At 39.0% G+C, this 24734-nt stretch overlaps 1 protein-coding gene across 1 annotated transcript in view; it reads right to left on the bottom strand.

The window, feature by feature from the left end:
• Nucleotides 1-849: 849 nt before the first annotated feature.
• Tapt1 (transmembrane anterior posterior transformation 1) overlaps nt 850-24734 on the bottom strand; it is a 53971-nt gene continuing 30086 nt past the window's right edge. Inside the window, exons 5-14 of the mRNA XM_026402950.2 lie at nt 21802-21937; nt 20042-20139; nt 19798-19867; nt 14588-14668; nt 11921-12030; nt 10307-10366; nt 9874-9942; nt 7374-7450; nt 5047-5207; nt 850-2496 (exon numbers count right to left, since the gene is read on the bottom strand). Coding sequence (XP_026258735.1) covers nt 2267-2496; nt 5047-5207; nt 7374-7450; nt 9874-9942; nt 10307-10366; nt 11921-12030; nt 14588-14668; nt 19798-19867; nt 20042-20139; nt 21802-21937 — 1092 coding nt within the window. The 3' untranslated portion in view covers nt 850-2266. The remainder of the gene's footprint in view (nt 2497-5046; nt 5208-7373; nt 7451-9873; nt 9943-10306; nt 10367-11920; nt 12031-14587; nt 14669-19797; nt 19868-20041; nt 20140-21801; nt 21938-24734) is intronic.

The following is a 24734-nucleotide window of genomic DNA, read 5'->3' as shown; positions in this document are numbered from 1 at the left end:
CATGCAGGGCCTAAAGCCCTACCCTGAATGCGGCTCCCAGATATGGAAAGCAGCACACGTGTGACATTCAGGACCCCTGCAAACATGGACACCTTTATGTGCTGAGAGGTATTACAAGGTCTTGGCCAGGTCCAAAACTATCCTTTCAAAGACAAAAATGAAACATTTTGCCACCATCCAGGACAAAAGAATAATTAAGACAAATTAAGATTGTCAAATTAAGACAGTCCTATCATTTGTAAATTAGGAAAAAATTCTTATTGTAGAGTGAGTGGGAAATCCACTCCATCAACACAACAGTAAACGTCATTAAAATAAATTCAGTGACCTTTTTAAAAAAGATTACAAAATTGAATTTATTGAGTTTCACACAAGATGCACTTATAAAATTAGTACTGAATGCCATTATGACAGAAGAAACGAGTATCATCCCACACTCCCAAGGGCATCTGCAAAGGAAATGAAAATCTGAAGATGACAGCACAGTAACAGTCATTCAAGCAGAACCGGCAGACCAAAGCCACGCTCTTGCTCTGAGCCGGGCTATGTTGGCAAAAGCTCTCTCCAAACCATTCCTATTCACCATGAGCGTTGTTCCTTTTGTTGGTGAGAAGGAGATGGAAAAAAGGTTTTAAAATGGGCTACACTGAAACATACACAAAGCAATTAAAATGTTCATTCTTAACTTAAAAATACATCTCGGTTTCACAAATGTATGTCTGTACAATCTCTTCAACATCAATCTTCAGATTTCTTTAGTGCAAAACATTAAAATTCACTTTTGTACTTCAAATGAACAAGCCAAAGCATTAAAGCTTGCTTTATATTTTACCCAGGACAGACAAATCACCCCAAATTTGCCTTTTGCATAAATATACTTGAAACATTTGCATAAAACAATTTAAAAAATGAAACACCAATAGAAATAAAGTGATCAATACCATCTTCTGGACAGTTCTGTAATCAGAAGTGGTCAAATTTTTATAGAAATGCTGAAAGGATTCTCAAAATAAAATGGGGTGGAAACAACCTGTCCTGTAATGTAGGCTGTGACAAGCAGTTAAGCAGAAGTGGAATCTTAATCTCCAACAAAACCAAAAAGCACCCTCTGACTGCTGTTCCCAATATCCACAAATGCCTCCCACACCCAGACGTGCATCCACACCCAGACACCCCCATTCACTTTCACAAGGGGCCCTCTCCCAGCACAGGCTGGCCTACAGTGTAGGCACGGTCCCTGGCACCTGCCCATGCAGAACCCAGACCCCGCCTGGGCACAGGTGCACTGCTGATGAATGAATGAAGAATGCATCTTATAAGCCCAAGCAAGAGGATGGTGCCTGATCCACTTGGAATATTTACTTTGAAACTGTTACTTAAAAAAATCCAGTTAAAGTTGATAGTTTTGAATTTTGTACACTGACAATATTTCAGCCTATTCAACACCGAATCCTTTAGCTGATGAAATGATTAGTTTTAAAGCAAAACCAGTTAACTATACCTTAAAGTTAACACTGCTCTGCCTTTTCAGTTAAAAAAAAAAAAAAAACTGCCTTTTTATAAGGAAATTTCTATTTTATCCTCTGCAATTAAATGAAACACAGCTCACATTTTGCTTTAAGGAGTAACCTGAAAAATTATAAAACATTTTCTCAGTGATGCATAACCTTCATTAATTAATTTTTTTTAAAATAAATGAAATGGCTTAGGGTGTTTTTTTTTTTCTCTATAAAATGCTACTATTCATCATGTCTTATTTAAGGTAGCCTTTTATTCTGATTAATTCAGATATATCTTCAAGGATTATTCTGGTGGTAAGAACATTTATCTTGACTTATGTTTAATAATTTTAATGCTTTGGCAGATGAAGTAAAGTCTGAAAACTGTCTATGAAAATGATGTGACTGGAGAGTCATCATGGTAAGAGCTCCACAGCTGTCCAGGTGTACATCTGCATTTTGAAGAGGCCTGGAGACAATGCCACACTCTGGGAGCCCAGGTGACAAGCCAAGAGCTCTTGCTCCTGGCCACACAGGGGAAGTGCTTGTCTCCGTCAAGTTTCCCAGAGTCCAGGCCGGAGGTTGCTGCTGTTCCGTGATCGGACCTTTGGCCAGACCACATTACTGGAAGAGAGATACTAAGATTTGCTTGCCATTAATAATTTAAGTTTTAAATAAATATTCAAGTGCCATGTTTAGCATCGGTCTGTCCTGGCAGCACAGCACTTGCTGCCCAGGGCCAGCATCCTCAGCACAAGCCGCGGAATTCAGTCAATTCGGTTTCCACAAATTGTGAACCTGTCTATCTCTAACAAATCTTTCTTTGAGGATCTGTGTTTTAATTCAGAATTTTCCTGTGTTATGTCCTTTTCATCACCATCTGGAGTTGTCAGAAACTGATCAGAACTGCTGGTCACAAGTAGTGGTATGACATTTTCCTTCTGATGAGCAGGCTGGCTGGTGACTGAGGCAGACAGGTTTTCCTCTGTGGAAAGTCCTATGGAAAAGGAGAGCCACTGAATTAGAAAACAGGTTCCCCTCAATTTACAGTAACCATGAGCTCCTCAATACCTGTGTTTTCAGTAGTGCTGAAAACAGTGTCCATCTCCCCTCTTTGGAAAAAACAAATGACTAAAGTGCACACTGGATAAGCAGCTGTGATTTACAATAAAACTCAGAAGCTGCCCTACTGTTCACTCAAGATTTTCCGGAAGGGTGCATTATTTTGATCACGTCACACAAAAAAACACTGTCACCCTGTTCTGAAGAGACCCAACTCTGATACCAAGGCTACTTCCTAAATGGCCATATCCTAATGTGACTGTGGCCAGATCTGAAAAACAAGCCATGGCTCCTCCACTCAGGCTGCTGTAGTCATTGTAGCTAGACAGAGGGCAGAAGCACTGCTCCAGAAGTCCAGGTCAGTGGGGAAACCCACCCATCACCCAGTCAAGTCCCCAGTGTTTGAATTAAGCCACAGGGATCCCCGAGCGTGGCCCTGAGGACAGTGGGGCTGGGCTTGGGCATGTACATTTAATCCTTTTGAGATTGTCTTCTTTGGGCCAAAAAAGGAACTGCTCACAAACTGCACCTATTACAAGTGCGATGAGTTTTGCCATCTGCATACACCTGTTGAACCACGGCCATCATGGAGGCAGTGTATGCACCCAGCTGCCTCTTGGGGTACCCTCCCTCTAGCCCTGCTGTATTCTGTTTCTTTTAGAATGAACGGGGTTAACTCTGACGCTGTCTTGAGCATGGCCCCCATCTACCCTTTCCTGCCTGACTTCATCGCCCTCCAGAATGGACTCTAAGTCTGTGGTCTCCTGACTTCTAGGACATTCTTTGCAGACACTGGTCTAATTTGTACTGCCCACTACATGAGCCCTGATCCGATGGCCTCACATTTTATATGCTTCCAAGTTTTATCTGCCCCCGTTAGAATCCTCTTTAAACAAGACTGACACTTATTAATTTCTTACTATACATAAGAGAACGTGTGCAGACCCACTATGAGCTATCTAGTTAGGTGAAATAAATGCAATTTTACTAACAATACTCGATATATTCTTTTTTGTGTGTGGGGGGGTAGGGGATTAAACTCAGGGGCACTGAACCACTGAGCCACACCCCCAGCCCTATGTTGTATTTTATTTAGAGTCAGGGTTGCACTAAGTTGCTTGGTGCCTCGTTTTTTTTGCTGAGGCTGGCTTTGAACTCTCCATCTTCCTGCCTCAGCCTCCTGAACAGCTGGAATTACAGGCATGCGCCATTGTGCCCCGTTCAATACGTTCTTTATAATGAAAAAATTAATTGCAACTTTCTATTCCAGCTGTTCAGCTCCCCATGAGGCACATGCAATGAGCACAGCCTTTGCCTCTGCCCAGACTCTGGCCCAGCTGTCTCCCCTGCCGTCGAGAGCTCCCCAGTTGCAATACAGAGCTGCCAGCTCTCTGGAACCTCCTCAGGCCTCTGTGACTTCAGGTAACGCTGGCCCCTTCCCTCATTATCCTTCTCACCAGACCCCACATGGCCTATTTCTTCTCATCTTTCAAGATATAGTCCAGGCAAGGCCACCTCCAGGAAGAATGTGCTCCCATGCCCACCAGTCCTCTCGCCCATCTGGTTCTCACTTGTATCACCTCCCACTGGCGTGGAGGTTCACCTGCATTATCCCGCACACACTTGCTCCACGCATTTAAAAATAAACCATATAAACTCAAAGTCATATGAGCTGACACCTATGTTAAGAGGGATGCCATCCAATGCAAACATTGAGCCTGGCCTCTGCCCTTCCTTGGAACCCTCAGGCAGATACCTGGAACCACCCTCGCTCTCCTCTCTTCCTCACACTGTATCATCTACTTACCAGAGTCCTTCCCTCATCTTCCAGAGCTACCAGAATGTGGCCAGGCCCTCTGCTCATGCCACCAGACCCTGCTTTGCCAGGCAGCCTCCACTCTGCAGCTGGCCTGGGTTACTCTCCTGAGTCTGCTCTCCACCAACTTGAGAATGATCCTCTGGGAACACCAGCTGCACGTCCACCATGCTAAACCCTGCCTTGGCCCCTTCCCACTCTGAGACCAAGCTGAGGTCTCACAAAGGTCTGGCCTTTTTTGTCCTTGAATGCACCAAGCAGCTCTGCTCAGCGCCGTCCCCACAGCCATAGCTCTTCCCTTTGAGGGTCCACCTCAGCTCTCTGTAGCTTTCCACCGAGCCACCTGGCAAGGTACACACTTTTTTCTTCCCCCTCCTCCCAACCATGTAGCATAAGCTCCACCAGAGAGGGGCGCTGCCATTCCCTGCAGATCTCCTGGACCTGGCATGTAACAGGCTCAGAGGTACCTACTGACAAATGAACGAACCAATGTAAAAACTCAGAGCTCTGTGTCAGTAGATCTGTGATATAACTGTTAAAAAACCCAACTATTTAAAGTGAAAAAATTCTTTAAAGTCTGCTACACGTTGTCAAACAGCGACTTTCATTAGAAAGAGTTCAGACAACTGGCTGAAAATGGTTAGGGGTGATGAAAAGCAGCACATGTACCTTGAGAGGGTCTGCATTTGTTGTGTGGTTTGCTGGATGGTTTGCCCGGAGCGCTGGCTGGGGGAGGGTCAAACAGCTTGTCCTCCATTTTGGCCTCCTTCACGTACTGGCAGGACTTCCCCAACAGCACGATGCTATTAAGTATTTTCAGGGATATCAACCTAACAATGGAAACAAAACAAATGACCGCTGTTAGAATTCATGGAAACACCACGCCTGCCATCTCCTATTGTTGCTAATAGGAAGGTGGGCCTGGTGAGAAGGGGTGGGCCTGTGAGCCAGGACCTAGGAGAGGACACAAGTTCTTCAACCAAAGCCCAGAGTCCCCAAGGCTTCTGTCACCAGGGAAAACTTTTGATAAAGTCCTCAGTTCTGTGCCATTAATCATTACCAGTTAGAGGTTTTACCAGTATTAAGTAATTTAACATTTATTCTCTTACTACAAAACAAATACATTTAATACATGCAGATGAATAAGAAAGAAAATTGAAAAATAATGTCAATCTCTGTGGCATCTGGTACCCTGTCCTTCAGTGTTTGCTCTGGGCACACATCCTCTTATTCTTTCTCACTGTGCAGAAATGGGGCCCTCACAAAGCAGGAGGGGACTGGGAACCCCCAACAGGACCCAGAACACCAACATGGGGTCCAGCGTCTGAATGGAGTCCTGCATGGACCAGAACTCTAGTTGGTGATTTCTGCACACACAATTCTAACTAACCAAAGGTTTTCAGGTATATATACATATGCTTCACTTCTAGTTTTGTTTATGTGAAAAAAAAAAACTCACTAGAACAATTAACTTGTTAAACAAAGAGGAGAATAATTACAGCAAAACCACTTGATAAACTTGGCACAAGCTGACTCTGAGGGGTGATGAGAGAATCTGTATGAGAACAGGAGGATCTCATGTTTTTTAATGTAAAAAATCTGAAAAGAGTTAACTTAATAAAGTAATATTGTCCCCTCCAAGACTCATGCTGAAATGCATTCCCATTATGAGCTATTATGTGGTAGGACCAGGGGATTAGGGCTTTGCTCTCTTGAATGGGTTAATGGGGTACCTCAAGAGGGAGTCTGCTATTAAAGCCACTTTGATTAGGTCTCATAATTGCTCCCAGTCTCTTGCCATGTGATGCCTGCATGGCCTCAGGACTCTGCCAGCAAGAAGGAATCATCAGATATGACCCCCGAAACTTGAACAAGAACTGTGTGACAAAATAAATCTCTTTTCTTTATAACTTACCCAGTCTGTGCTATCAGCAACAAAAAACAAACTAAGTAAAGCAGTTTTGTGTTCATTCAATAGTAAATGGTATGCAACCTGATCAGAATTATGCCTTGCTGTGGGCACCACCACCACCAGCCATTTAGCCTCAACCCAGATCTGTAGGGTGAGGGCCCAGATGGGCACTGTAGATGCTGGCAAGCATATTTATTGCTCCAGGTGCATGGGGGAGAACTGACTGTTTCCTGGCTGCTTTGACAAGAGTGTCTTGTGCTGCACCTGCCACAGACCAGCAGTATGTGGGTAGCAGGCAAATGCAGAAAACACTCAAACTTGTAACTGAAACCTAGGGATGACCCTGGAAACCAGACTTCATCCTCGATGAGGCCCTTTGGGGATCTATAGCTGAGATGATCTTGCTCTGCTTATTCACCCCCCCCCCCACTCCTCTGGAGATGCTCAGATCTGAGCCCCCCAGACTAACACTCCTCAGCACTGGCTCCTATGCACCCTTCATAAACCAGGGTGGGGACAGGCTGCTCAGTTTTCTTTTTGAGTACTACACCCTGATCCCAGGCTAGGCTACTTGCATCATCGGTTCACTTCTTGAGAAAATCGACAGTGACAAAACTGCCATTTCATATTGTTATTTTCTTCTTACCTTTTATGACTTATCTTAAACAGTGTGAGTTTCACTTACTGTTTATCTTCCCCAACCAGAATATGAGCTACCTCAGACCAAGAGATCTGCAGGTAAGGTTTAGCCAGCAGATGAGAAATGCCATTCCTGCTTCACTCCTGACCTCATCTGACACGGCGCTAGAGTGTGCTAATAGTTAAATGTGGCAATACAAAAAGGTCAAAGATGTTTTTAAACATGGAAAAAAGTCGGACTACAAAGGTTGGCTTTTTTTTCATAAAAGAAAATAGGGGGGAAACATACACTTAAGCAAAAAGGGCTTAGAGTAAGCCTCCACTGAAGAGTAAAATAAAATCTAAAGCACACAGAGAACAAACGCATGATGTGGGCACTACTCGCTTCCATTGCATCTTGCATTTATTTACACTTAAAATCATTTTCAGGAATAGGCCATCTTACCCAAAATAGAAGAGTATGACACAGGCATATGACAGGATTCCTTGCACTTTAATTGAGCTTGTTACAACTCTGATGAGCTAGCCAGAAACACAACAAAACACATAGAAAAAACACAGAAGGCTTATTAGTCAATGTTTAAATAGAAGATTTCAGCATGCTGATTTCAACCTGGTCGGCACCTGCCTGTGGCCTTGGTCTAAATCCAAGGACAGCTTTAGATTTGCCAGTCCCTGTCAGGACCTGCCTGCACATGACAGCTTCTAGTGGACTCAGTTTCTTCAGGCAAGTCTGGGATGTGGAAAACTGTCGCCGACTCTCTAAAGGCAGACCTTAACCTTGCGCACATGACTGACACCTCTGCTTGTACCTGACAGATATGCTGATCAGCTGATTTTTATAACTACTTCTGGAAAGCCTAAATGAATTCATCTTCTCACCCTGGTTGCTACCAGAGCTGGATGGACCCACATGGTGGGCACTTCCCTGTCCACCATCCTTAACTTCTTCAAGAATTCCCAATAACTTGCAGGGAGCATGGAGAAAAGGGAACCCTAGGAAGTTCATACTGTTCAAAAAATCTAAACACTATTAACAAATAAATTACTTAAAGGTTGGAAAAACTTCTGGATAATTACAATTAAATACCTATTTTCTTACTTATCTTGCAGAAACACAGAAATAACAGCATTATCCTTGGAATTCTGATGAATAAATCTGGCTGCACCACTCAAGAGGGAATGTTTACACATTTTAGATGTGCCCACAGATGAAGGCCCAGTGGGACGACTACATGGAAATTGAGAATCAGGAGAAAAACTGTGCTCATCCAGTAAAGTAGAGCTGTTGAATGGAAGGGTCTAGCAGGGTGTCTTAAATATCATCAACATATATTCTTAAAGATATTTTAAAAAACAGGATTAGTTAGGGGGAATGGATGTGTTCAATAAAGTTTCACTATGAGAAAACAATGGAAGCCCTTCCCTGTAACAGCCTCTAACAGGAAAATGACTGTTGCCATTTAGTCAACACATTCTGCAAAGTCAGGGAATCCACATTTACCCTCGCAACTGCATATATCACGTTCCCAGTTGTAGAAAACAAATTAGAAAACATATTCTATTTTGTCAATCTCTTAAACTTTAACCCAATACTTTTTCTTTAAAATCTTCCATTTTCCCCAAATTCTAGGAGTTCCTTTTCCCAAGCAAAAACCTCCTGCTTTGTAATGGAATAACAAGCTATTTATGTAATTAAAAATATTTAGAATGTGGTTATCTGGAAAGTAACACTGACATTTAAGTAACATAAAATCTATTCTTTAACCATCATCTGAAAAAGGATAGGCAAGCTGGTCTAAGATTCAGCTGGCTGCCCCACAATTTGCTGATACATTTCCCAGTTGATTTGCCCAAGACTGTTTCTATAAGGGAACTTCAGATGCCTTTTGGCAAAAAGATGGTCAAGTTTGTTTTGACACAAGAACAGGTAGTCAAGATGGAACATAATCAAATACAGGTACAATCAGCAAATCTTAATTAACATTATAGTCCAATGTAGCTAGCAACTATTTACAAGACTGTGCTGAGAAGTTCATTAGAAGGATCAGAGGTGGCAACTTTTTTAGGGTTGATTTGAAGTTCAGAACTATTTTTATTTTAAAAATGGTATTTCCTATGCATAACAGCAGGAATTTTCAATGAAAAATTTTTAAAAAAACTTTAGAAGTGGTGATTATAGCTGGGTGTGGTTGTGCATGCCTGCAATCCCAGTGGCTCGGGAGGCTAGGAAAGGAGAATCTTCAGTTCAAAGCCAGCCTCTGCAAAAGCAAGTGCTAAGCAACTCAGTGAGACCCTATTTAAATAAAATACAAAATGGGGCTGGGGATGTGGCTCAGTGGTCAGGTGCCCTTGAGTTTAATCCCGGTACAAAACAAAAACAAAAACAAAAAACAAACAAACAAAAAGAAGTGGTAATTACAGCAGATACCAAATATGCCCTCATTGGGCACAATGTAGTTGGCTTCTAATGTTTTAATAACCACATATGCCATTGCAAGTGCTTAGCCTTGCCCATCAATCACTGCATGCCTTTCATAACTATCTCCTTAGGATAAATTCCTAGAACCAGAATAACTGCATCAAAGTTGAATACTGTCAAACTGCCCTCTAGTAATGTTGGATCAATTTATGTTGCAACCACTATGCATTCCAGTGGTCATGTCAACGTCCACCGCTAGAGATATCTGTTGAAAAAGAAAAATTTTTGCCAAAAGAATAAAAAAGAATATCCTCACTTTTAGAAAAGCCACTTATAAAAACAGTTCCTTTTTAACCACTTAATCTGAAAGAATAATGCCATTATTTAAAAAAAACAAACTTGTTTTCTTCCAAGTTGTTTAATTTTTAGATCCTATCCCTCTGAAGCAAACTTACTGATAATTTATTAATGTTATATAATGACGGCTATCTCATTTAAATACATACACTCATACTGAACTTACTAAAACAGCCAGTGGGAGAGGAATAAAGCCCATCCTTCGTGCTACCGAGTCACTGTAGTCGGTGTACGCCTGCAGAGAAAGGAGAGGAGGGTTCAGATTCTCTGGAATTTAACCAGCATTTAAAAAGTACTGTTCACTCATCCCAGCAAATGTTATAAACAGGTGAGGCAATAGACAGGAAGAGAACCTAGTGCCTGTTCTGTAATTTAATAAGATGATGTGGAAATCTAATTGTTCACAAGAAGTTTTAAAAGCAAAATTGTGTGTTACAGTGCTATAAAAATCATCCACTATGTAATGTAAGCACTATTGCTGTGTAAATGCTTATGAACAGAACAGAGGTAAGCAGAAATGTAGTTTTCCCTTAACTAATACTTTGTGCTAAATTTAACCATTGTTGTTAAAGGGACTATGCCTTAGATAAAATGCTCACATTTTTCTGTCGGCTACTAACAAGGTCAAAAGCAAGGCTGGCTCTGTATTCACTGTAGACCTAAAGACAAGTAAGAGAGAAATATTCAGTAATCTCATGAAAATATACCATGTGGAAAGGTTTAGACTTTGTAAATAAAATGTTCAATAATTAACCAGGAACAGATGCTAATAACCAGACCTCTGAACATGAACTATTTGTCTTCCTGAAGTAAAGGTAAAACACAGCCTCAGTTTCCCCGAACTACTATATGCATAGGCTTTTTAAAGGTTTCTTTTCAAAAAGGAATAAATATTCAATGATTATGATCCAGAGAGTTTAGAATTTTGGGAAGTGAATATTTAAAAAGTAATGTATGTGTCAAAAAGAATTTTGAAATTTTAAATGAAATGAAGAGTTTAAAAAGTTATGATTGCTGAGTGTGGTGGAATATGCCTATAATCCCAGACTCAGGAGGCTGAGGCAAAAGGACTGCAAGTTTGAGGCCAGCCTCAGAAACTTAGTGAGATCCTGTCTCAAAATAAAAAACAAAAAAACAAAAAAAGGGAGGGCGGCTGGGGATGTGGCTTAGTGGTTAAGTGCCCCTGGGTTTAATACCTGGTACAAAAAAAAAAGTTATGATAATCACCTTCTTAGAAAAATGGATGCCAACATTAAGATAATATTGTTAGGGAACAGAGTAGTGGCACAATTACAAGTGCAATTACAAACTCGTTTCCACTAAAAATTGCACAAAATACCTGAAGCCTATTAAATTTGACTTCAGATGCAGAGAAAATGATCCTATGAATATGGAATTACTCTCTACTGAGGCCAAGAAAGGAAATGGTAAAATCGCTTCATCAGTAAAAAATTTTCCTAACCATATTTTCTTCTAGTATATCAAATCCTTCAGAAAGTCACAATCAAATCTTTGAACTGTAGCAACTGCATTCGATTTTGAGTAGTTAAACAATAAGTGTCAGAGTAAAACTATAAATTAAAAGTACAACTCAATAAAATCCAGAAAACTATTAAACTAATACTCATTTAGGACAGAGCCAGGAATGTCTCAGGAATCTCTTCTGTGGTTTACTATTTATCAATAAGCCTACAGGCCCTATTTTCGGAAATTCTACAGAGTATGACTGCAATGTAAAACAAATTCTTTGAAGTTTCATCAAGTACTTTCACAAGAAAAATATATGGTTTGAATTTAGGAACCAACTGATAATCACAGAAAAAAAATCAATTTTGGAATAGAAAATATTTTAAAAGCTACCCTGAGAGAAGTTCTGATGTCTTATTTTTAAAATAGACACAAAATGATTTTAAAACTGAAGTGGACAGATAGTGATAGTGGTAACAGTTTATGAAGATTTTGAGTTGGTGACATCTGAGTTCAACTTCTAGCTGAGCTGCACATTTCCAAAGCATGGAACTAGGGCTGTTCAATACTGAAGCAAAACCTTTCAGTAGTGTAATAATTTTTACAAACTTAAAATTACAATATTAACTTTAAAGTAGTAGTCATATCCTATAATCTCCGTAAACACAATAAACCTAAATTCATTAAGAACTTCATAATATTAAGCAGTAAACTCTGAACACTGAATTGCTAACAGAAATACATACATCTGCAGTAATGTCATTGAACTTGGTGATAAAGGCATGCTTTACAATGTCCACAGCAATTTCTGAGGCAATCACCATACAGACATCTGGAAACAGCACCCAGAGATGATCTATACAGTATAGAGAAAAGACAGATAAGTACATCTCTTAATATGAGCAGAATCCAACCTAAAATCTCCACAGGGTAAAACTTAGTATTTCAGTTAAACCTTTATCAAAAAAACAACATTTTACCAATTTTAAGGGCAATTCATCCAACAAATAGTCACTCAGTATTTTCTGTGTTCCTAGCACTGCTTTGTCCGAGGGCCATGTTGCCTTTGAGGAGCTGACACCTGGGCATGACCAGGTTAGGCAGGTTCCTTAGGAAAGCCTTTTAATTCTATAGTTGCCTCAGTTGACAGTAAAGAGCTCACAGAGATACGCTGGAGTCAACTGAGCACATCTTTCCTTTTAGATCACTAAGATTTAAAGATACTTAACGATCATTTATTTCACTGTCATATGGATGCAACTTCTTATTATCTGCTTACATTTATGATATTTACTAAAATATCAATTTAGTACTAAGTAGCTGATAAAAATAATACCCACAGATAACCTCCTAAGACCTGGAGGAAGGACTTAAGAGTGGGACAGAGCAAGAAAAGGATGGCTGGAAATGCTGGCGAAGACCCATGGAGACCAAGGACCTGGTGGCTGAAGCTGGCCACGCGCTGACAATGGATGCCAGGCACTGTTCTGAGTCTGGCATCATGATGAGGCTCCGGAAACCAGGGGACCTCTTTCAACAAGAAACTCTGCAAGTTTCTTCTTCTTTATTTTCTGCAGGTCTGGTGACATCTGAACTCAGCTGCACTGAACACTTCCAAAGCATGGAACTAGGGCTGTTCAATACTGAACAGAGGCCTGTACTACTGATACACATCCCCAGCCATTTTTATTTGAGACAGGGTTTCTCTAGGTTGCTGGGCAAGCATTGAACTTGTGATCTTCCTGCCTCATCCTGAGTAGCTGAGTTCACAGACATGGGCCACAGTACCCAGTTGTTTTTAATTATATTTGTTCCAATTCCCTGATCTACAAAATAAGGATATTAAAAGTTGTTTACATTCCATTATTATGAGAATTAAATAAGATTAGAGTATATAGCAATGTTCCTGGCACACAAAATAGCTTGTTATTTTTTGGTTATTAATTATCCTGGGCACTTAGAAAAAGCTTCTACAAATGGTATTTTGGTTTTAAAAAAAGCTAAAATAAAAGTAAAATGAAGGATCCACCAATAAGCACAGTGTCCCTTTGATCATTTTATCTTCACAGTACTGATGAAAGAAACTTAAGATAACCCATTGAAAGTCACAGTACAAATTCGAACATTACTTTGCACACGGAGGTGTTAAGAAGCTTGAGTATTTGTCCTTTTGTGTAACAACTCTGTTCTGGGATTAATGACCCCACCTGGGGTCCGTGGGCTATACATACCCACTCTGTTTCATGAATACTGCTGGCTGACCTACTGATACTACCATTCATTAAAAGATTCCAGGTACACAAAGAATGTGTGTGTGTATGTGTGTGTGTGTGTGTATGTGTGTAGGACATTCCCTGCCACAAATTATGTGGCTTTTGGGTATATTTAGATTAGAATGCATACCACTTAAGATCTATCATTTGAGGGGCTGGGAATATGGCTCAGTGGTAGAGAGAGCAAATAGCACATATGAGGCCCTGGATTCAGTCCTCAGCACCACATAAAATAAGTAAAATAAAGGTATTGTGTCCAACTACAACTAAAAAATAAATATTAGAAAAATATTTTTAAAAATCTATCATTTGATGTTATAGTTTCTTTAAGAATGTAACTTCTGGAAATTTATTTCCAAGATCAAATGTGTATTTCATTTTGTATTTCTTTCTGATTTTTCAAAGGTACCTGGAAATAAGCAATGAAGTAAAATAAATTAATAAGAGGTATTGGATGCCTAGAACATCCATGATATTGGGAGTGATAAAAAGAATGGAAAGCATGGCCAGCATCGTTAAAAACTGTTTTTTTTTTTTTTTTTCAGCACTGGGGGGAAAAATTCTAAATTACTTGAGATATCTGATTGTTTCCCACCCAGCCCACTTCAGTATCGTAACAGTCTATTCTTTCTCCCCTACCTGAGTCCGGCATTAAATGTCTTAGCACTTCTGATATTTGTCACAGTCCCTTGCCTTGTGCCTGGCCCTCTGCACCTGCTTGGATAGTGTCTGCTGAAGGAGGGTGAGAATTCATGGACTGTGATAACTTCCTGTGAGCCTGAATTCAGAGATACATGAGGAACAAAAATCTAGTGCTTTACATTATAATTCTTTATCCCTATTTGGCCTAAAAATTAATAGTGAACAGGTAAAACACAAACATTAAGGAAGAGCACAGAATCCTCCAGTCAACTGTGAAAATGTCAGTGTGCAGGTAACCACGGCTGAGTGAGGCCCAGGACTGACTTCAGAGCAGAGTCTGCTCATCCACCACTATGCAGCTCCAGAGTCAGAAAAGATAGAATCCAACCACACCAGAAATCCCTCCGAAATTCTCTGTGGTATTCATTTTATTCCATGTGAAAGATTTTGGTTTAAGAGTAAAATCACAAAACACTAAATTTGGTAAGAGCTACTTACCTGGATTCCAAGAAAACTGCTCCATGTTCCTTAAACATACTATCAGCAAAAGCACATAATTTGTGAATCGTTCCTTGATATCTGAAAAACGAAAACAAACAAAAGTACTATAATTCATATAGATAATAACAGTACATATGTAAAATAGTTCTGTCAAAATATGATGAAATTATTATGCTACATACAACTGTCTGCAAAACAAACAAACAAACAAACAAAAAAAATGAATCACAGAATCTGTGAGGCACTGGTTCCAGGAACCTGTATTTACAAAATCCAAGAGGCTCAAGTCCCTTTTATAATAACAGTATAGTATTTGCATATAACCTACTCATATCCTTTCATATACTTATGTAAATGCTCTGTGAATATTTACACTGTATTATTTAGGGAATAACTACAAGAAATAAAACCTATAATATTCCGACCAGATGTCATTTTTTGTTGCAGAATATTTTTAATCTGTGATTGGCTGAAACCTTGAGTGTAAAACTCAAATATTGAGGGATGACTGAACAATACACACACACACACACACACACACACACACACACACACACACATACAATGATGCAACATTGATAAGCATTTATTTCTTTTGGCAACATAATTCTTGTCTAAAAATTCAAGTTTTCTTTTTTTTTAACCTTTATTTTATTTATATGTGGTGCTGAAACTCAAACCCAGTGCCTCACACATGCTAGGTAAGTGCTCTACCACTGAGTTACAACCCAACCCAGAAATTCTGTGGCCAGAAAAAAAGCAGCCCACTTGAAAAGCTCTAGTATATCCTTTAGTCATTTCCATCTATTCTGCCACCTTAGCAACACTGTACTCTGAATTTCAATTCCAATTTCATGGCCTGTCATTGGTGCCTTTTTCTTCCATAGCAGAACTCTGGGCTCTGGCCATTACTATCTGTGTCTTCCCTAAATCCTCAGAGTCTTCAGGAGGTTGCTGAGGCCTTCCTTTGCAGAGTAGCTCAGTTCTTTGAGATGGGCTGGAGTTGCACCTCTATTGCCTTGAAGCTAGTGGGCACAGACTGCTGTTCTCTTTAGGAATTCTAGTGTTGTTCTTTATGTGATACCATGTTCTGGGTGTAGGCTCAGAGCAGTGAGTCTCAAGGTGCAGAGCATAGATGTGGCTCTCAAAAGGCAGGATACAAATAGAAGGAAGCACATATGAGGTTTTTAAGTATGTGAGTTTTGGCTAGTTCTAGATCAACACATCCAATTTATTTTGTGATTTCAAAGGGGACATAGGTTTAACTAAAGTTTGCCCTAGAATAATTGCTATCAAAGTGTGACACAAAATATATTCTTTGTCATTTAACTACAGTTAATTTTAGATTTTTAATTCATGGGATTAAATTTCTCAAAGGTACATTGGAATTGGAATTCTGTACAATTAACTATTTACAAAGTTGTCACTACCTATGTGCTATAAGGCCTTTCTAATTTTCATAAACAATATTAACAAAGAAATCTATTTATTTTGACCTGTAGGATATGGCTTATTACATAATTCTCTGGAAAGAAACTGCCTTGAGAAATTTAGAACATCATTTGAAACAACCCAAAGGAACTTTTATGAACTCTAATAAAATAAAGCAAAAACAAGAACAACATTTAAATTAATTACATCTGATTCTTGAACACATCACACTACTGACATGGAGAAAATGTGCAATCATTCCAATTCTAAGCATGCTGATGAAAGGACAAAACACAACTTACTAGGGGGATACTTAAGACAAAAATGATTTTAGAAAAGAATATTTCAAAATATGATAGACTTTTAAAATTCTGGTAGACAAATGTGATTTTATAAAATGAAGAATATGCACGATGTTACGTTTAAAGATTAAAAAGGAAAGTACCACCATAAATAAGTATATTTTGATTTCAAGAACTCATTTATTGCGCACAGCTCAAATGTTTTTTAAAAAGTTTTTGTTTGTAATAAAATCTTATATAAACAATGAAATGAAAATATATTTATATACCATCTCATTTCCAGAACAGTAAGGTTTTCAATAAGATTAAACTTACATAGATTAAAAATCACAGCTTCTATAATGGGAATGTTTTCTCTTGCCCTTTACCAAGGAACTTAAAGCAGTGGTAAGCAACCCTTTTAGGACATCTCTGACATTCTAATCAGGCAGCTCCTTTGCCCACTGAAGTACCACTAACAGATACACATCAACACACTTAGAGCTGCAGTCCAAATGGGAAATGAGTGACTACCCCTCCCCACAACAGCCTTCAAACTGATGGCAGGCTTCCAGGCTTGTTAAGAGGATTAACTCTCCTGAAGGATCATTCTGAATGCAGTTCACTATTAACAGGCAAAATTTTTCATTTTAGGCTTTCAAATGGAAAAGCCCTAGGTCCCACATTCAGTTGATGCTTAAAATGAAGTGAGAAAAAGGATTAACTGTTAAAAGTCTGGTTTTATTAATTAAACTCAATTTCACTTGTCCTCAGACAATTCCTATAAAGAAGATGTATGTTCAGCTAATGTTGGAGGAATACAGTCCTTTTAAAACTCCCAAAGTCTTCTACATTAACCTAGGGTAAGAGACAGAACCTCATGCTACTTATTTGGTAGCTCAACTTCTCAGGGAGAAAAAAATAAATCACAGGAAAATGCACACACAAAGATACAGTGCTGGGCACACCTCGTGGTGTGGCCATGACCTAGTGCAGAGAGGGCAAGAGCTGCAAAAGGAGACTCCTCATGCTCCCCTTTAACACCTAGCAGTATTAGCATGACTGCCTAGGGCAGATTCTTGGGGCTTTAAAACTACCTTAGTATAAAGTTAATTTCTTATAAGAAATGAAGGAGTACAATGCAGATACTTTGTACTATAACATTAAGTATTTTATTTAACAATAAAAAGCAAAACTTTTTGGTCCTAATTACTAACCATTTTAATCTGTAATAAACTCCTGAATTTTTTCTGAGCTGATATGCATACCTGAACAACATGTCAATTTTTTTTCAGAATTTTAAAAAAATGAAGTATTGAATTTCTAATCTCTCTATGCTAAAAGGTTGTAATTTGGGGGATCTGTTTATGAAAGAGAGAAAAGAGATATGAATGATACAAAATGCTAGTGGCCAGATTTAAAAACCATTCACAATTTCCTTATAATTTTAAAGCCCAGATATATGATGACTGAAAACTTTTAAAACTTAAAATCTGGGCTGGGGATGTGGCTCTAGCGGTAGCGCGCTCGCCTGGCATGCGTGCGGCCCAGGTTTGATCCTCAGCACCACATACAAACAATGATGTGTCCGCCGAGAAATGGAAAATAAATATTAAAAAAAAAAATTCTCTCTCTCTCTCTCTCTTTAAAAAAAAACTTAAAATCTATGTCTATAAAGGGCACACACTCAAAGCAGGCTATTGATATAAATTAATAAAAACATAATTTCTGCAAAAAATAAACTTCTTACAGTTCAATCAATATGTACTATGGTTAACTATAAGCTACTAATCTGACAATAAATGCCTCCCTTGAGCAGCCTCCTTCTCCTTCCCTTTCATTCAGAGTCACAGCACTTGGCCCCACATGTGAAAGGAAAGAAACATGAACAGAGAGACAGCACCTTCTGCGCTCAGAGCTCTGAGGGCTAAGGCTCATTGTGGTCCATGAAATCATCTGGACCTGTTATTTTTCCATTTGCTCTTGTGATTCCTTGCCTAATTTTCTCCTACAATGCTAAACAATTTTTTTTTTGCTTTATTATCTTCATCTGCTATTATTTTCCTTGTCAAGAGGCAAAATTACATAGTGAAATACAGATCTTAAGTATACAATTTGCTGAGTTTTGAAAATGCTTAATCTGTGTTGTCAATCTTCTAATAAATATGCCAAAGAGTTCTCTTACCCAGAAAATTCCCTTATACCCCGGGATCAGTGCCTGTTCCCAATCAGAAGCCAGTCTTATTTCTATCATAAACTAACTGTGTCCGATCATAAACCTCAAATAAATGAAATCCAATAGTATGTACTGTGTGTGTGTGTGTGTGTGTGTGTGTGTGTGTGTGTGTGTGTCTGGTTTTATTTTCCTGAACACAATGCTTTTGAGATAGACATAATAGGATGTATAATTAGTTCATATTTTTTCTTTCATTGTTGAGTAGTATTCTATGGTCTATTTTCCTATTAATAGACATTTTGGTTTTTGGCTATTGTGAATAAAGCTGCCATAATAGTTTGCAATGCTGAATTACAGCATTGCTGTTTAACTATATCAAGAAAGAAACTGCAAAGAAATTTTCCAGAGCAGTTGTAGTATTTTACATCCACACCACACTGCCTGAGTGTGTCAGGTAATCCATGTCTTCATTAACTGCTGGCACTGTCTGGACACCAGGGATCCTGGTGGGTGTGCTATGATCCCTCCAATGGCTTTCCTTTGCCTTTCCCTGGTGATGTTTTTTCTAATAATGCTAAATACCTTTTCATGGGCTTCTTGGCCATTCATACATCTTTTACAAAATGTCTGATCTAGTCTTTTGCCCATTTTAAAATTATTTTTTCATAACTGATTGGCAGAATTTGTAATATATTCAGGAAATAAAAAATATGGTTTGCTGTATAGATATAATTGGCAGAATTTGTAATATATTCAGGAAATAAAAAATATGGTTTGCTGTATAGATATCACTCTTTCAATAGTTTTTCATTTTCTTAATTTTTTTTTCCTGGTACTGGAGTTGAACTCAGGCACTTTACCATTGAACCACATCCCCAGCACTGCCCCTACCCCATTTTTTCTGATTTTGAGATAGGGTCTTGCTAAATTGCTGAGGCTGGTCTTAACTTGCAATCCTTCTGCCTTAGCATCCAAGTCACTGGAATTACAGTTGCGTGCTACAATGCCTGGAATTTTTTCTTAATTTTTTAATTGCGTGTAAGTCTTTAAAGCTCAATTTATTTCTTCATTTGGTTAGTGCTTTTTGTGCATCCTCTAAAAATGTTTGTCTACACAGTGAATATATTCTCCTAAATTCTGTTTTAGTGTTGACAATGTTCTAATGTTTTATAGCAAAAAACCATATTAAATTAACTTTTTTAGGAGGGGGTAGGGTCAAAAATGTTTTTTAAACTTTATCCAAATCAGCTATATTTATGGCAGTCAACCACTTTGAATCAATTTTAATTAGAACTGCAATAGAATCTAATTGTACATACCACTATTTGACATTTGAAAGAGATTGTTCTTTTCAAACTTCTTGAAAACACTTCCTTTAATTTCAACAAACTGAAATGGAAAACAGAAATATCTTTATCATTGTAATAGTTTCAAAAATCGATTTGCTATATATAAACACTTCCTGGAGAATAAATATTATACAGAACAAATACTTCATTTCATCTACAGTATCACCCCACAGTACTTTATAATCCCAAATGTAAAGTAAAACCTCATACTTACGTTATTAGACATCATGATAGTGAGCAGGGACTTGTTGTGTGAGTTAAAAGCTACATTGAGCGTTGTTGCCTGAACCATTATGAGAATCGCATGCAAAACTAATGGAATGTCAAGGAAAAACCCAAAATTTATTTCCATATTATTGACAGATAACACTAGAAAATTCTGAAAGTGAATAATGGAGAAATGACCATGCTTCCTAAACCAAATATATGTATTTTATTGTCTTCATAATTCCCCTGTCGGTTGCACTTGACAAAAATTTGATAAGAGAAAAGGAATGCAATCCACATGAAAGAAGCCAAAGCAAAAAGGAGTTTCTGTACATCCGTTAACTTAGACCCCAGTCCTCCTAACCAGTACAGTTCTGCTTTTTCTTCATCCCTGGAACGTGGCACAATGCTTGTGAAACATAACCTCAAAACAGCTGGAAAAATAAATGGAATAAATTATCATAAATACTGAAAGAAGAGACTTAGGAATATACATTCTGAATTAAGGTAATTTGAATTTAATAAGAAAAGAACATAAAAGCTGGTCTGGAAGTGACTTGTCTTCTCTTTTCTTCAGGTAACATGGATTGTTAAGATAGCAAGAAATGTCTAAAAATTAATATGCTTTTTCATCTGTCATGCAGAATTCATATTACATATGGAACAGTTAATACGTTATCTAAAATGGTAACTGCTTTACTCCACTAAAGCTGGAACAAGTTTCTGCCCTAACAGGTATCTTTCCACTTAGCCCTTAACTTCTCAAATATGAACCCAATTTCTTCTAAGTGTCACTAAGAAAGACTGTGAGTGAGTCCTAACTTCACATGGAACTCCAGAGTAGGCATGATTGGTGCGTGAATATGTGTGGGTACATGCACACACACAGACTTTAAACCAGGGATACAAACACACACACATACATTCTTATAAAGAATTCATGCCATAAAAAACATTACTCAGCCATAAAGAAGAATGAAATTATGGCACTTGCTGGTGAATGAATGGAACTGGAGACTATCATGCTAAGTGAAATAAGCCAACCCCAAAACCCAAATGTTCTCTCTGATATACAGATGCTGACTCGAAATAGGTGGGGTAGGGAAGGAGGGAGAAGGGGAGGCTCACTGACTGCAGAAGATGGAATGGGGGAAGGAAGAGGGGATGGGAATGTGAAAGACAGTAGAATGAATCAAACATAACTTTCCTATGTTCACATATGAATACATGAACAGTGTAACTCTACATCATGTACAACCACAAAAATGGAACGTTATACTTCACGTATGTATGATATGTCAAAATGCATTCTACTCTCATGTATAACTAAAAAGAACAAATAAAAAATAAAATAAAAAAAAAAAGAATTCACAGACTTAAAGATAATGCCAACAGCCAGGGCTGGTGGTGCTCTCCTGCAAACCCTATGACTGGAGGCTGAAGCAGAACGATGGCAAGTTAGAAGTCAGCCTCAGCAATTCAGTGAGATCCTGTCTCAAAATAAAAAATAAAAAGAAGTGGGGATGTGGTTCAGTGGAACAGCACCCCTGGATTCAGTTATACCATGAACAGTAATTTTCCAAAAGTTCAAAGGGTCGTTGTAAACTCATTTCCAATTTCTCAAAAGGAGGCAGGTATTTCAACTTAATCTTCTGGATACACACATACATCTTTAAATCTATGAAACAACAATCCAAAAAAAAAAAAAAAAAAAAAAGGTAGAAAACATGCTGACTGCTGGAATTTTCAACAAATTTAAAAGGATACAGACATAAAGAACAGCCATGAAAAAATGAGGGATCACCCCTATGTGGGCTCTCTTTCTCTCCTTAGGCTCGGTTGCTGTCCAGTAGAGGGCATCCAGGATGTCTTGTCCAAATGATGAAAACAGGCGGTCAGCAACCTACAGAGAAATGGCAAAAGACACTTCTTCACATGCCGTAAAACATGGTACAATTCAGTGTCACGAATCATCTGTGGGCTGTACATGGGTCACCGCGCATAGAAGCTGATGAATAGAGACATCTGGTGTCTGGGAATGGTCAGTGGACATTTCCTCTGGTCAATTGCCCAGGGACAATGTGAATCTCTTTCCTACTTTGCCATGGCCCACACAGCACCTGAGATGGGTGTGAACTGCCAAGATGTCAATCAATCTGCTGACTGCAAGAGATTACAAAGCAAGACTCCACCCTTGAAACCTTATCCTTGCCTTAAATAAACCACTTATCTCCCCTTAAATAAACCACTAAAGATATTTTCCTTTTGTCTAGTTCCAGAACCCATGTGGACTAGATCTATCAGGGGCTTTATAGTCTGTAAATATATTTCTGAGTATATGTGTTTTGTTACTTGCTAATTACCTGAGATTGTAGGTGGCTTGGATTCCTCTGGGCAGAAAGAACCCCACAAAGAGACATTGGCCATCATCCTCTGCCCTGAAAATTCAGATGCAACTCGAATACTCAAGACCTGCCTAATGATTTTTTTAAATACTAGTAGTACTAGGTAAAGTAAAGAAACGGGATCTTTATTCACTTATTCATTCATAATTCTTTATTCTCTGGCACATAGTAAGTACTCAAATATTTTTAGGATTTGAATTAGAATTTGTCAATTTGCTGTTAATAACAAGAAAAGTCTTATATAGTGTCAATAATGAAAGTGGACAGGCACATCAAAATCGTGGTGCCCCTGGTTTTAGCACTTTAAACTCAGCTTCAAACTTAAATTTAAGGACAAATATATCAGCTGACTCACTCTATGCACACCTAATATTTGTAAACAATGCAGTTGTATTTTGCTTGACATTTACTATATGGAATTTAAAATCTACAGATTTACTTCCTAAAGACATTTCAGGTATTGCTCTCCTTGAACTCAGTGTTAACACAGATACATGAGAAGAGGGAAGAACGGTATCATGCCACCTGAGTCAGCCAAGTGCCACCTCCTACGAGAGGCTCTTCCCAGACCGCCCCATCTTCTGTGGCCCCCACGGCCTCACGCATTACCTTGGTCTTTCTCATCAGTTTCATCTTCATGGTTTTCTTGTTCACTGGCTCTCTCCCACCATACAGCATAAGCTCCAGAAAACAGGCTCTGCCCACCCCCATCTGAGAGGCCTAAGACTGCACAGCATGCAGGCCCTGCAGTTGAAAGTACTTGCTGACAAACACTCCTGAGGGAGCTCTGACCACATGCCAGACTCTATGCTAAACTCTTTGTATTGTCTCATCCAGTCCCATAACTTCACTAATATCTCTACTCTACAGATGAAAAGTTGATTATAGATAATTGGCAATCAGTAACCAAGCCCAGAATAACCAGGTAATAAGAGAAAGCATCAGGAATAGATCAAGAGGGAGTCTGTCTCTAGACCTAGAACCTGGACTCTTACCTGCTACACTTAAACCATATCATCAGATAAAGTTACAAAATTAACTATTTAAGCCATTTAAATTGGCAATTTGTGTATCCTTTTCCCTGACTCACTTTCTAATAACAGCAACAACACTACCCTGGAGAGGGCTCTGTTGGAGTGAGGAGATGCACACATGAAGTTTGGTGGCAGGAGAAGCCCTTATGCCCTGCAGTCCCTATGAGGCTGGGCAGTATGGGAGGTCAGCAGGGCACTGGCAGGAGAGCAGCTCAGCAGCAGCAGAAGAAGGGCAAGGCTCAGGTCTATGTTTCCATGAGAGGGTGGGGAGAGGCTGGGCAGCCCTGCTTCACAGACTTCACTCATACCCAGCTTTCAGCAACCTTTGCCCCTGAGGGGGCAAAGCAAGTGCACAGGCAACCAGCCTACAAACAGGAAGCTGGGTGTACACAAGGACAGCTAGGCTTCCATGGCTTCTGGAGAGACATGGGAAGCCCTCACCTGCGTAGTAAGGCAGCAGGAAGGCCTGCTGCCTCATGTCACTCCACCTGTCCATTTGTCAGGGGAAATGTCCTCATAGTAAGTTAAAAGACAGACCTTACAATGGTCTAAAAACCCCAGGTGGCTGGGGATGTAGGTAAGTGGCAGAGCATGTGAGACCCTGGATCCCCAGCACCACTGAAGAAAACAAAAGGTATAGGAAAATGTAATTTAAATTTCAAAATTATTATATAATCTAGTATAGCTATTTTTAAAAATCTGATTAAGAGTCTGACTACAAAACAAAGTAATTTTTTGTAAAGTAAATGTGTAACATCAATATTTTTGTTATAAATGTAGGTTTTTTAAACTGTATAAAGTGAAATACCTTTTGTATTAAAAATATGAAGTTTTTACAGAAATTGGAAAACTATAAATTTCAAAGCAATTTAAAGTGTAAATCTAGTAGAGTGAAAATACATATAATCACAGAATTTATTTATAGTCTTTAAAAAGTTCTAGTAAAAAAACACAACATGGATATCCAATGAACTTGCAGAACAAATTCCCCTGGCTTTTGACAGTGTACATTCTCTAAGGGTGCTCAGAAACATCCACAGTAGGAAAATTCCTGCATGCTGGAGGATACATCACACCCGAGCCTGCTGCCCCAAGTGTGTCACACAGCCAGCAGCCCAGGCATCCCCTCATTAGAAGCACAGATTCTCCAGGCCCACCATAGATCTACCAAAGCAGAATTACAACTTAACAGAGCCCCAAGCGACTATCACATGTTAAAGGCCAGAAGCACCTTTACTAGACTCTCAGGCACATTCTACAC

This window comes from Urocitellus parryii, chromosome 10 (assembly GCF_045843805.1).
Source record: "Urocitellus parryii isolate mUroPar1 chromosome 10, mUroPar1.hap1, whole genome shotgun sequence".
NCBI lineage: Eukaryota > Metazoa > Chordata > Mammalia > Rodentia > Sciuridae > Urocitellus > Urocitellus parryii.
The sequence above is the reverse complement of the archived record's forward strand: the minus strand, read 5'-3'. Positions and strand labels throughout refer to the sequence as shown.